Consider the following 13735-nt stretch of genomic DNA (forward strand, 5'->3'; position numbering starts at 1 on the left):
TTTTTTGACACCAAAGCAGCTACAGGCGGGTGTGTGCTCCTGCACATCAGCAAATGTTAGCCTACAAAGCCAACTCCAGCCCCTTTAGAACTGTCTGTTATTTTGCACTGAATCCAAAGCAAGAACTGAAAGCAAACAGTAATTTGGAGGTGTAAACAAGTGTGTCTGGTTACTGGATCAGATCCTGCAGGTCTGAGTGCTTTACTCAGGCTTTGCTCTTCATTAATTCTTTCTTAGCCCTGGGAATAGAAAATACCTTTTGCCTACAGCCCTGCCTGTGCTGTGCCTTCCCTGTTCATGATGCTGATCATTCTGTCTGTTCCCCAAATAACTTCCAAATCTCCTAGTTCACAACGTAGTAACTCCTATCCTCATCAGACCTTTTTTTTTTTTCCCTCCTGACTGTAAACCACACAATTTCTCTTTGCTTTCCTTTCTGGACCCACAGCTCATATTCCAAAGCCTTTCTGAACAGTGAAGTTCTGCACTGAATGGAAATTCCCAGTTCTGCTCAATGATATGGACTGGAGATGTTCAGAAGCCTCGAGAGGTGAGTGGGAAGGTTTCCCTTCTAAATATGAGCAGAGCTTCAGCCAGTGTTTAAGAGGACTAAAAAATGTCAAGATTTCATACTAAAACTCACCTTTCCCAAAATGATTTCCCCAGGATTCATCCATTTAAGAACAACAGATGCTGCGGATATGAAAAACCACTGACACTTTAGGGAGTGAGTAAAGTGGACACTGTGTGCCAAGAGACAGCAGGAGAAGATCAAAGAGTTCCAGCTTTCAGTGTCTCTTTACACAGATGGACCTGGGAGCAGCAGAGGACACTGTCCCACTCCTAGATCCACCTCCTACATGGTGGATCCCTACACAGTGTTACATGGATATTCTAAATATATTCTGCCACTCACAAGAAAGTGCTGCAGTTATAAAAGCAGCACCTTAGCCTTGAGGAACAGTGGCAGGAGGCCTCATACTCCTGGGTTTTCAGATATCCAGTTTTGATTTGCATCTAGAGCCTTTTAGTGATGTGTGGAATGGTATTTTGGATCTAGGAATGCCCACTAACATCCTCAGAAGTCTGCATCACAGAGCAGCACCATTGTGTAAGACAATAGGTGAATTTGGCTTTGTACAGCAGAGATTCAAATACAGGCACATCCTCAACAAAACACAGACCCTTACCCATGATAAACGGTGAGGGGTTTAAAACTGATGAGTCTTCAGTTTCTCAAGCAGCTTTCTGAGCATTTAATTTGTTCTACCTGCAAAAATTCGTTCTTTCTGACCTGAACAGACACCACTTCCTTTTCTCAGCATGACTGGTTACATGACATGCTCTTCCCAAAGATAACTGCTGGCTTTATTTTTATTGGAAATGATGGATGCAGCAGCTGATAAGTAAAAAAGGGCAATTTAGCCAGGGAGTGTTACTGCATTTGTCATATGAGGACAGCAAATGATTTATGGTATCTTGAAAAGTTAAGTTTTCATGAATGTCCTGGGAAGGCACCAGCCTAAGAGGGACTGGTTCCAGATGTGAGACCAAAGCAGCATTGCTAATACTTGTCTGAAAAAGTGTATTGCTGAAGAACTTGGTTATTGGTTAGCACAGGCAAAAAGTGAGGAGTACACACAAGTGGGAAGGAGAGCAGAATGGAAGGAGAGGAACAGGATGCCATTAGTTTTATCACACCAGGTTATGCAGTTGAATGCCATAGTAGGTGAGCTCCTAGCATTAACAGAAAGGTGATGAGCCTCCAGCAGCCTCAAAAGGCACCTCAGCCCAGTGTCCAGGGAATATCAACCTCCTCCTGAACCGTGAGGGAGTGAGGGAGTGAGTGAGTGAGTGAGTGAGGCACAGCGGCAGATCTTCCTGCTGCAATCCTGCTTCATTACTAGTCCTTCCCCAACCTGCAGGCAACTCACTCTAGTTAGAGCACATAATTTGATTTGTCAGCTTTATCAATGCCCAAGAGCTACAGAGAGCGTCACCTTCAACATCCCAGAGGCTTCTCTACCTGCATCTGTTTGACATGCATAAATAGGACACTATGCTGTGTTGTTACACAGCAATCAGTCAATGAAGTGAGCATGGAAACAACACTGTGCGAGTGACTGTGCACAGATCAGACAGGATCTCCCTCACTGGAGATATTCCAGAACTGTCTGGACACAATCCAGTGCCATGTGCTCTGGGATGAGCCTGCTGGAGCAGGGAGTTTGGACCCGAGTTTGTGGTCCTTCCAACCTGATCCATTTGGTGAATCTGTGAATCCTGACTGACCAACTACATCACTGCACTACACACCCAGAGCCAGCAATGCTCCCATCCAGCACTGAATCTGTCCTGACAAGAAAATGAAGCAGACTGTGATGGAGCGCCTGCCATCCATCCGGCCATCCATCCGTCCATCCGTCCGTCCGTCCGTCCGTCCGTCCATCCATCCGTCCGTCCGCCCGCCCCCATCCCGCACGGAGCAGCCACCGCCCGCCCCGGCCCTCAGAGAGGGCGGCTCGGGCGGGGGCGGAGCGGGGCCCGTCCCGCCCCGGCGGGGCCTCGGCAACGGGCGGCGCTTCCGGGGCGAGCGCTGGTGCCTGCCCCAAACCGGCGGAGGTCCGCGGTCCCTCCCCGTCCCTTCCCGTCCCCGGGCGGTGGCTCCGCCGGGGCAGCAGCGGCCAGGCCGGGCGCGGAGCTCGGGGCGCGCAGGCGGCGGCGCGGGCAGCCCGGAGGGGCCTCCGGAGCCGCGGCGGGCGGGAGCGGGAGCAGCGCGGCCGCCGCCATGGACGAGCTGGACACGGAGCCGCCGCTCGTGGTGCGGGAGGAGCGGGCGGGGCAAGGGCGGGGGGTGCGGGGCCATGGGCAGAACGGCTGGGGCGCCGCTGACACACACCGTCCCCCCACAGGTGGTGCCGGGCGCGGACCCGTCGGCCCGGCAGCTCTGCTTCGCCTGGGGCCCCGCGGAGGTGCTGGTGTGCGAGACCCTCTTCGGCCGCGCAGGTGGGTCCCGCTCCCGATGCCTGTCCCGCTCTCCATGCCCGTCCCGGTTCTGGGGTGAGGGCAGGGCGGACGCTGCTGCCCGGGCGCTGACGGGCTCTCTTGCAGGTACCGGGGATGGAGTGCCGAGCTCCTCCCGAGTCTTCGTGGTCCGCAGGGATCAGGACATTTACATCCAGACCCTGCGGAAACTCTTCAACGAGTCGCACGGGATTTTCATGGGGCTGCAGCGGAGCGAGGAGGAGCTGGCGGGGAAGTCGCGGAAGGCGCAGTGAGTAGATGAGGAGGGTGGGTGTGGGTGGGGGGCACCCGCTGCCCCTTCTCCCGCCCGGGGCCGACGCCAAGGGCCGAGAAACGCCTCCCGTGAGGCAAGTGCTGCTGGCCAGGCTGCTTTTACCAGCTCTGGAATCAGCAGCAGGGCAGATAAAATGACCGTGTTGGGGGGCCTTTACAAATCAAGGTTCAGATCCTTCCAATAACCGTTACCTGGTAGAGTATGGCACGGTCTCAGTGATTCCAGCTGGATCCACCCAGCTACTGGGAGTTGCTGCTGCAGAGAAACTTGCAAGGCTTTAGGGGGCATAACACTGAAACTCCCAACAGCTCCCTCCAACCAAAGTCTTTTTGTATTTGGCAGATTGGTTCAAGTGAGTAAAAACTACCGGTCAGTGATAAGAGCCTGCATGGAGGACATGCACCAGGCAGCTAGTAAGTCTCTTTGTTCTCTTACTGCAGGAAAAGGAAACACCAGTTGCAGTTATTAAAGTAGGATTGTAATGATAACTTATTGCAACTACTGTACAATAGCATGTGTAGGTTTCAGTAATTACCAAGACTCTATTTCCATGCTGGAGATTTCCAAGTTGGTTTGTAAATCTGGTCAGGGACTGTTTTTTTCCCATCATATTATAACTGATTTTCTGGGGACTTGAAGTCTTTTTGTATCTCATGTGGCAGATATATGGAAAGCTATCAAAGCTCAGAAGGGACTGTCAAAGGTAAATATGTTGCTCTTTGACTTTTACTTGTTTTTCCTTCAGTTTCGACCAGGGACCCTGCCCTGCAAGGCCAGTACAGCACTCAGGTAATCTGCAGTCCTGTCAGGTTGAATGTGCATTGCTGGCAAATTCACCAGGCCATCACTGAGACTTGAAGCACTTCAGATTTAACTCTGCCTTATATATGGGATTTGGTTCATGACCAAAGCTGACAAGAAAAGTTTCAGGCTTGCTGTGTGGTGTTTCACCTCAAACTCTCAGATTCCAATCAGCTGCATCTGAGCCTCGTAGCAGCCTCTGGGTGTTCATGGTGAGCTGTCAGATCCGTGGGAGTGTGCTGGGAAGAGCAGAGTGCTCAGACCAGTTTTATCCTATCAGCTGCAGTGATGTTGCTTCACTGGCTGTTCTTTCTTCCTTTGATGTTTGTATTGAGTCTTAAAAGTGCAGAAGGGCTGAAAATAAGACCAGTTAGGTTGCTCACTGGTGACAGATTAGTGCTGCATTTCATTACACGGTGTCAGTGTTTTCCGACACAAAAGAAGTGTGAAATTGTCGCCTGTGTCTTTTAGTTTTTATCTCTGAAATGTTAGTATGATATTTCTCTGTTAAAACTGATTGCTGTGGACAGCAGATGCCTTTGTGTGGTTAAAAAACCCAACTGGAATAATGACTAGCTCTGAAACTTGGCCCTGCTTTCCTTCAGGTTTCCATTCTCTCTGCAATGGAGCTGATCTGGAACCTGTGTGAGATTCTGTTTGTTGAAGCAGCTACAGGTGAGCCATGAACTTTCCTGGTGTAAAGACTAAAGGGTTTCTTCTTTGCTGTAGTTTAATGTTTTAGAGATATGCAGCATGTCAATAAGCCTTTTAATACCCCTTCTGCCTCAGTTAATTGTCTTCTTAATATTGAATTATGTCAAGTTATTAAACTTGCTTTTTACTTTTTTCTCTTTCTTCAATTTAAATTGTTTCTTTGTCAGAAAGGTTATGAAGAGGAAGGATACCAAAAGTTGTTGCCAATCTATTTTATTTATAAGCTTAAACATGTTTTTAAGCATCAAATGTGTCAATGCTAGTTGACATTTACACAGCTCTGATAAACTCTTTTAGGTTGAAGTCAGTCTGTTTACATTGGCATTTTAAAGTAGGAAATAATTTTTGAAGGAAATCATATTATGCAAACAAATGTGCTGCTTTTACACAGTCCCAGAATTCAGGAGAGATTCACAAATTATAGATTACTTAATCTAAATTAATCACTTAGTGCCAAATTTCTTCCTCATATTCAGTTAGTAATAATGAAATGATGCTAAAATAAAGAGAAGTATTCTGTTTGTCTCTTGGCAATGCAAGATTTATGATCTGGATCACTAATTTTTTATTTTTTCAAGTTTGGGTTTTCTACTGGACCATGTTGCCCCAGGAAAACCTATCAGAGGCTGGGTGCTCCCAGGGCCTCTCTGCGTAAGGAACTCTGTCATTTGGGGGTGGCAGGTAGAAATCCAGTTAGTAAATCTCATCTGGTGATGTCAAACTGTTATGAAATGTGTGAGAGCAGTCTGGGGACAAACACATGGGAACTGACAGGGGGAAATCTGTCTGCACAGCTGGGGCCCTCCTGCTGCGCCTCCTGGACTGGGTGCGGCTCCACGTGTGTGACGTGGACAGCATGGTCAGGGAAGTTCTGAGCAGTGAGAGTCCATCCAAACACAAGCTCTTCTGGAATGTGGTGAGTATCACCACCTGGAAGATTCTTAAACAAAAGGAATTAATGTCTTTGCTTTCCTTCCTCTTCCCTGCTGGACATGACACCTCATTGCTGTCTGCCTGTGTAGGCTTTAGGATGAAGCCATTCCCATCCTCATCCTTAATGACCCGTAGAAGTTGAGCCGTATACTGTTACTTGAATTAGCAGTGTCTACAGTTTAAACATTTTACTCCACTTCCCTTGCCTGAATTACAGGTTCAAATACCCCTCTGATCCCTTTCCTGAGTGTTCCATAACCTTGCCCAGCATGGAGCTCATGGACAGGGGGTTTTTGCAGGTGGATGTCTTTGTGCTCCAAGGCCGGATGGACGAAGCGCGGCACCTGCTCTCCAAGGAAGCCAGTGCCAATCCCACATCCATGAACATGTACAAAATCTTGGATGACTTGATGAAGAAGATGCCTATGCCCAGTGTATGTACAAAAGTGTGTTTTTTCATGCAGTTTGTTGGGAAAAGGCACCCGGTTGTGTCCCCTGTAACAGTTTATTCCCCTTTAGAACATCTCAGTCTTACTCCTTTACAGTAACAATATTTGTATTCTTGAATTGCCCAAAAACCCAACAATTCAGATAAAAGTCTGTTAGGTGACAAGTCAATGTAGAAAGATGACAGGCAGCCTCATGGTTAGCCTTTTATCAGGAGTGACTGTGAGTCTGGCCTGAGAGCCTGGTGTGATTTGACTTGGTGTTTCCTTTATTCCCTGTATTTCTTTATTCCCTCTCTTCAGCTTGGCAACACCCAGACACTGACAGAGCTGGAGCTGAAGTGGCAGCACTGGCACGAAGAATGTCAGCGGTATCTACAGGATGGAACTTTTGCTTCCAATCCCCACATGGAGTCCATCTGCAAGGTGTGTTATTGCTGGGAACAAAGGAAACTTTGGACTGAAGTATTGAATCCATCCTTGTGGCTTTCAGGAGCTCAGTGTAGCCATAAGTAATTTTAATATGTCTCCTGTCCTCTGTTGATGATTTGCCAGCCTCGGCAGATGAGTTTCTCTCCCTGACCAAGGCTCTAAGGCTGATTTGGAAACTGGGCTGTGAGAAAGATCTTTGTTATGTAATTTTGAATAAATCCTCACCTTTGCAGAACAGGAGTAATGCCTCTGGAGAGCTGGAGTGCAGCTGTGTCCATCGCTGAGTCTGCAGCATTCCTGCTGTGTTTTTGTCCCATTAGATCCTGCTGGGAGACGAGGATGCCATTTTGGAGAAGAAGGAGCTCATGACCACATGGTATCACTTCCTGGTCACCCGGCTCCTGTATTCCCACCCAACAGTGAAGCCCATGGAGCTGCGGTTCTATGCACAGGTAGGAAATACAATTATTCAAATATTCTCCACTGTTTCAAGCATGCAAGGGTTACTACACTTAAAGAAAAACTTAGGGAAAAGTCTCACAGCAACTATGTGCCTGTAAGATGTTGTCTGCAGTTTGTAAAAGGACTGGGAGAATGATAAAGTTGACAGGTAGTTATTGAAAACCCACTTTTCATTGTCATAAGATTGTCAGTCTTGTTCTTGCAGATTGTTTTCCCAGTTCCCTTATGCTAAAATGAGAAAAATTCCATTTTGTTAATGTGCTCAACCTCTATGACCTGTTATTTCCCATAAAATAACTGTTACATCCAAAGAAATGTCTTGCTTCTGCATTTATCATGTGTTGTCATCTCATTCCACAGTCTAGTATGGACCTGTTCCTGGGTGGAGAGAACAGCCCTGAGCCACTAGACATGATTTTAATGGCAGCCTTTGAATTTGAGATGCATCAAGTGATCAAGGAATGCAGGTTGAGTTTTAAGGTTTTTGATTCTCTAGTTCTACAGTATTGTTTCTGTGTATTTGGGTGGGAGGTATGGGTACAGAACCCTAGTCATCCTTGCAAAGAATTTAACAAAAATACGTGAAGCTGGCAGCAATTAAAAGTGTTCCATTAGGTCTGGGACATTGCAGCCAGTCCTTGGACTGGACAGAGCTGGGTATTGGTAAGAAATGCCTGTGGAAAATCTGATGCAGTCCCTGGCAGCGTTCAGCTTATTTTTTTCTTTTGCTTCAAACACAGCATTGTCCTGAGTAACTGGTGGTTTGTGGCTCATCTGACTGACCTGTTGGATCACTGCAAACTTCTGCAGTCTCACAATCTGTAGTAAGTATTTATTTGCATTATTTGAATAAAGCTGATTACGATAGCCCAGAGGAAAAAAAAAAACACCAAGACATGCTGCAGAAGTTGGCAGTAGTTGTGAAATAAAATCATCAGATTTTTCAAGTGAAATGCAAATAATAATATCTGGATATTCTCTCTCTTTCTCCCCAGTTTTGGTTCAAATATGCGTGAATTCCTCCTGCTGGAGTATGCATCAGGACTCTTCTCTCATCACAGGTACCAACTTTTGTTTTATTGCTCATAGGACAGACTTGGACTGAGGCAGTCAAAACAAATAACTGCATGTTCATGAAGTAAAAGGGCAAAACTTAGAGCAGTCACTGTTAGAATTTCAGCAGAGGTATCCCTAAGGGATTGTACAAGATTGGCACATTCCCCTTCCCGAATGGAGACAAAAGCTCTGTTAGAGCCCCTCACACCTCATGACCTGGGCACAGCCACTCCTGCCATTTTGCAGAGTGCCTTGCATTGAAGCTCTTACGAGCTGCACATATTCCAAAAACTGTGGTATTCCAAAGTTATATTACAGGGAACTGGCAGGGATAGAAAGGAAAAGCCATTTCAGGACTGAATACAAAGTTAATCAGAGCTAACAATTATTAATGCAGACTAGGATTCTCCTTGGGGCTTTACTGTTGTGCTCATTAAAGCTTTCTAGGGTTGGAATGGTGGTGTTTTCTCCCCTCTTTCAGCCTGTGGCAGCTGGGGGTGGATTATTTCGACCACTGCCCGGAGTTTGGCCGGGTGTACCTGGAGCTGCACATCGAGCGCATCCCGCTCAGCACGGAGCAGAAGGCCCTCAAGGTGCTGAGGATCTGTGAGCAGAGGCAGATGCACGAACAAGGTGGTGCATTTTCAGTCTCACTGTTTTGCAGTGGTCCAGCTGAACCTACTGACACTAAATTCTTCCCTTCCTTTGCTGTGTCTCTCCCCAAGTGCGCAGCATCTGTAAGATCATGGCCATGAAGGCTCTGCGGAACAACCGCCTGGGCTCTGCCCTGTCCTGGAGCATCCGAGCCAAGGACGCGGCGTTTGCCACCCTCATCTCGGACCGGTGAGGCTGGGCCAGAAGCTCCCAGGCTGGGGGGGACAGGGAAGGTGGCTGCTGTGTCAAGAGCCAGGAAAGCTCCCACTACTGCAGGTGGGGCCAGGTGTCTTCTTCTGGATCAGAAAACAACACCCTTGGGTGCTCTGCCCTGCAGTACACCCAGCTGTGCCTTATCTATGTTGTTTTCCTTCCTGACATCTAGAGACAAAACAGATTGGCTTTATCTGAGAGTCCAACCCCCTTATACCTTCCTTGAAAAAACACTTATTTTAACAACTTCTGTCCTCTGTCCTTCACTTGCTGTGACAGAGCTGTCTGATGGGCCGGACAGTGACCCGGGGGGCTGATTTGGGTGGAGGATAATCCCTACCTGTGCTTTATTCAGCAGATTATTTATAATCAAGTTTACCTCACAACCTCCAAACAAGTCAGTGGGAGTCACTTAAGCCACCATTCCTGCTGAAACTCTCACTGCTTCTATTAAAAATTTGCATCAAGGAGTGGTTTTATCATGTCCCTGGCTTTGTATGAGCCTCTCAAAATTCTTGACCTTTTCTGCAGTGGGACGATGGTTATCAAAATGAGGACAAGGGTTGGCTTTTGCCTCAGCAAAAACTCTGGCAACTTTTTATGCTTTGTAATCTTTAACAATCCATGTTGTGTGGATTTTGCTAAGTGCAAATAGGTAGAGACCAGTCATTGCATAGTTAAGAATATTATTTTGAAATTACACTTTGGGTAAGGGGGCAGGCACTCTGTCTTCAACACTAAAAAAAGGAGTGGTAAGAGATTGCTAGTCTGAGTTTTGGGGTTTTTTGTTTGTTTGTTTGTTGTTTGAAGGAGTGGGAATCATTACATTTCCTTCAACAGAAGGATGGAAAAAAAATCACAGGAAGCAGCTCTGCAGAAAGCAGCATAATGGAGGCTGTGACATAACAGATTAAAAGCTTTAAGCATTGTTTTTGTTCCTGCTGCTTATCAACGTTTTTACACAGCAGAAAAACAGAGCTTCTGTTATGATCTGGGAGTGTTACTTATGCATCCACCAGCCTCAGTTTCCTGCCTGCCTTCCTTCACTTACTCCTTTTAAAAAATAGATCTCAACTACCACAGAATGCAGGAGAATCAATGAAGTGTCTGTTAAATGTATATTGCTAGTTCTTTGGCCACTTCCAGGGAATGTTTGACAGCGTCTGAAACCCTTGGGGAGGTTGAATAAGATGGAACTGAGATGTACAGTCAAGTTTTCTGGGAAGGGATTAGGAGGTGCAGAATGGATGTGGATGATGTCTTCCCCTCTAAACTTTCCTTGTGTTCCGCTTTCTCCCCAGATTCCTTAAGGACTATTGTGAAAGGGGGTGTTTCTCTGACCTGGACCTCATTGACAATCTGGGCCCGTCCATGCTGCTCAGTGACCGCCTCACATTCCTTGGTGAGAGCTGCCTATAGTGTCCATAGTGGTCTTTTATGGAGAACTCCATGGAATTACTTGGATTTATGCTTTCTCCCATCTGGCTACGTGGTTTAGTGATAAGGGGAAAGCAAATGGTGAATGTGGTTTGGGATGCAGTTTGTGCCAGGGGTGGCCTTTACCACTGCCCTCACACCAGGTTCCTGCTCTGTTCTGAGCAGGACAGGTCCAAGTCCTGATACTCTGAACTTCTCCTTCCTTCTTTTTCCAGACTGTATCACTGTCTTGAGAGGCTCTGAAATACTAGCAAATGCTACCCTAGGGGGTTCATTGGAAGAGTAATCCACTGTTTTAAGTTATATTGACCTTGTTATAATTTGACCAAGCTCTCCAAAGTCTCCAGTGTGTGTGGTTCAGTGTGCCAGTCAAGCTCACTGGAACAAGAGCCTTCCCTGCCCTCTGTGCCAAGAGACAATGAGGGCCTCCAGTTCATTTCCTTCAGGTGCCACAGCTTCCTTCTCCTGCCTGGCACAAGGCAGGCTGTGGTAACCTGCCCCTGCAGCTGCTCTGTGGCCTTTGATTAATGGACCAAAACAGGAAATTCATTTCTCTGATGCTGTGAGTCAGGAATCTCAATTTCAGGGGCCAGAATCTGATAGAAATTTGGAATAGCTGTCAGCATTGGACTGACACCCCTCTACCTGATGCCACCCTTACAGGGAGGGTGAGCATGAGTTTTATCTATTTCTACTTGGTCCATCTTGCAAAATTAGGAACTAAATTTCCTGCGTTAAAACTTATCCTGAATTACATCTAGAAACTAAACATGATTTACAAATTGGTAATCCCTCAGCTTTGCCCAGCATCATTTGGTAACTGTCAGCCCCAGAGGTGCCATTTCCCTTTCTGTTCTTTCTAAATAATCCTGAAAGGCCTGAAAATATATCTGCCTGTTTTTTTTTCCTTCGAGTTTTTAGAACATCAGATGTATCTTTGGCTAGACAACTTCCCCATGTCTCTGCCTTTAGCTCAAGCATTAGTCAAGGTGAATCTGAATAGGAATCATTAACTTCCAGTATTGTGACAGTTTAGTGGATACTGAATGAACCCCACTTCCATCTCAGCCACTTCTCTCATGCTGGATATTGATCTCACTAATTCTTAGCAAATGCAGAACTTTCCCTAAAAAGAGATTCCAGTTTCCATTTAAACAACCAAGAAAGATGATGCAGCCTTTCAGACCTGATACTGTGTAACCTCAAAAAGAAGTTTCTCTCTGCACTCTAAGCCACTGGGGAATTGTGCCCCTGCAGACACCCAGCATGAGACAGCAGCAGCCCCTGACCAGGCTGATGCAAGCCCTGAAGCTCACCCAGAAAGGCAGCAGGGTTTGGCTGCCCTTTCACGGAGGCTCTGTTGTCACCTTCCCTCATGCACCAGATTCCCAGTCCCTCAGACTGGGCTGCTTTGGGCTCGTTTTGGTTGGAGCTGATTCTTCTACGGGCTTTGTGGGAACAGAGGGATCTCCCAAGGCCCAGCAGCCCCTGATGCCTCATTCCCCGCTCTCCATGGCAGGGAAGTACCGGGAGTTCCACCGGCTGTACGGGGAGAAGCGGTTCCCGGAGGCGGCACGGCTGCTGCTGACGCTGATGACGGCTCACATCGCCCCCTGCTCCTTCTGGATGACGCTGCTCACGGACGCGCTCCCGCTGCTGGAGCAGAAGGAGGTGAGATCCTGCTCACACCAACACAGCCCCCCAGGAGGCCTCTTTTCCTGACAAGGGAAAGTGGTGACCCCCCCACTTCCTGCTCCTGTCAGAACCCATCCATGGCAGTTCCAAGTGTCCCAGTAGTGGGAACACACAGAGACCAAGGAAGGGATAAATTGACTCTTACCTTGGTTCTCTGCTGTTACAACAGCAGTAGAATTCATCTGCACTGGTACTTTCAGCACACACTGCATCCAGCTCCTTTGGGTACTTGGCTTGAAGATTGTTCCAGTGCTTCCTTCTTCTAAGCACAGTTTTTCCCTTAAGATCCATCAAGAAAAGGACAATTCAGCAATTACAGACCCAGAGCAGCCACTCTGACTTGATAGCTGACCCTGCTTGGTGCAGGAGGTGGCACTAGAGACCTCCCAAAGTCACATCCAGCCTGAATTATCCTTGGATCCTGTGATTTCAGGGGTCAGAATGAATCTGTGGGAGTGTAAAAGCATTCTCTTCCTTTCAATTGCATTATCTTCTTAGCCTATGTGATGTCTTTAGACTTGATCTTTTTCAGTAAATACTTTGATTTCCACAGGTCATATTTTCAGCAGAGCAGACTTATGAGTTGATGCGATGCCTAGAAGACCTGACAGCAGGGAATCCAGATAAGCAGAAATTCCAGGTAGCCCCAGTTCTGAGCACAACTGGATGAATTCAGGAGGGCTGTGGGAAGGGTCAGGGAGGGAAACTCCTCATTAACGTTCCTAGTGAGAGCATCAGAGAGGGACAGCCCAAGTCCCAGAGACTGGGTACAGTGGGTTCAAGGCAGTCAAATGAAGCATCAACAAGAGACTGAAGTAGTCCCAGACTCAGTGCAGGAGTGCTTCTACTTCTCACGTTCTGACGGTTTGCACTGGACCATGATGCTTTTCCAAGATAAATAATTGCACATTATATGGGCAGTGAAAAGCTGAGATGTTGCCATCCAGCAGCCCTGGCTCTGAGCATTCCAGGAACCATTTGCTGCACATGAAAAGCCCTGCAGCATCCAGGGAACGAAAAGGCTTGGCAGTACTGTCTTGGGTTGAGCTATTAAGTAGGAAATTTAGCTTTTGCTCTTCTCAGGAGGTCCCTGTAAGAGGTAAATACCTCTCACTGATCTGCAAGACAGACCCTGTCACCAGCTCATCGCTGTGTGCAGTTCCCTAACACAGGCTCTGCTCCCTTCCAGGATGATGACGTTGAGACAACCAAAGTGGAAATGCTGAGACTTGCTCTTGCACGGAACCTCGCACGAGTCATTGTCAAAGAAGGCACTGTGGAAGGGTCCTGAAGACTGCAGGGTGTTCCTCTTCCTCTGGGGCTTGCTGTACATAAACTGACCTTTTCTAAGAATAAATGTTTTGTTTTGCAAATTGCTTGGTCATTTGTTTTTGTCTTCCAAAAACAGCTTTACATAGGCGCTTTTTTACCTTTTATGAAGGAGCTTTACCAATGTTACAGCTGCTTGTTCCAGCTTGGCCTGGCAGCCCTCCCCTGGTGAAGTAAGCCTCACTACAGCTTTTCCTTGGATTTTATGTTTTCTTTGCCTCTAACACTCAGAACTGAAATGAAGGCCACCTCTTAAACCAGTAGG

The 13735-nt window shown here is 47.2% G+C and overlaps 1 protein-coding gene across 1 annotated transcript; it reads left to right on the forward strand.

Moving 5' to 3' along the window:
- The first annotated feature begins 2566 nt into the window (after positions 1 to 2566).
- NUP85 (nucleoporin 85) lies at positions 2567 to 13514 on the forward strand. The gene is made up of 19 exons (XM_058852736.1): positions 2567 to 2821; positions 2913 to 3006; positions 3112 to 3274; positions 3641 to 3711; positions 4044 to 4087; positions 4705 to 4774; positions 5608 to 5729; positions 6046 to 6180; positions 6496 to 6618; positions 6945 to 7076; positions 7447 to 7553; positions 7827 to 7910; positions 8082 to 8147; positions 8624 to 8775; positions 8868 to 8985; positions 10311 to 10411; positions 11966 to 12117; positions 12695 to 12781; positions 13331 to 13514. The coding sequence occupies exons 1-19, from the start codon at positions 2789 to 2791 to the stop codon at positions 13430 to 13432; spliced, it is 1956 nt and encodes a 651-aa protein (XP_058708719.1). The 5' UTR covers positions 2567 to 2788; the 3' UTR covers positions 13433 to 13514.
- Positions 13515 to 13735: the final 221 nt, after the last annotated feature.

Source organism: Poecile atricapillus, chromosome 17 (genome assembly GCF_030490865.1).
Source record: "Poecile atricapillus isolate bPoeAtr1 chromosome 17, bPoeAtr1.hap1, whole genome shotgun sequence".
Lineage (NCBI taxonomy): Eukaryota > Metazoa > Chordata > Aves > Passeriformes > Paridae > Poecile > Poecile atricapillus.

Coding starts and splice junctions, on each gene's coding strand:
- NUP85 (XM_058852736.1), top strand. CDS start 2,789: ATGGACGAGCTGGACACGGAGCCGCCGCTCGTG. Junction 6,181..6,495: donor AGAAGATGCCTATGCCCAGT/GTATGTACAAAA, acceptor CCCTCTCTTCAG/CTTGGCAACACCCAGACACT. Junction 8,776..8,867: donor GAGGCAGATGCACGAACAAG/GTGGTGCATTTT, acceptor TCTCTCCCCAAG/TGCGCAGCATCTGTAAGATC.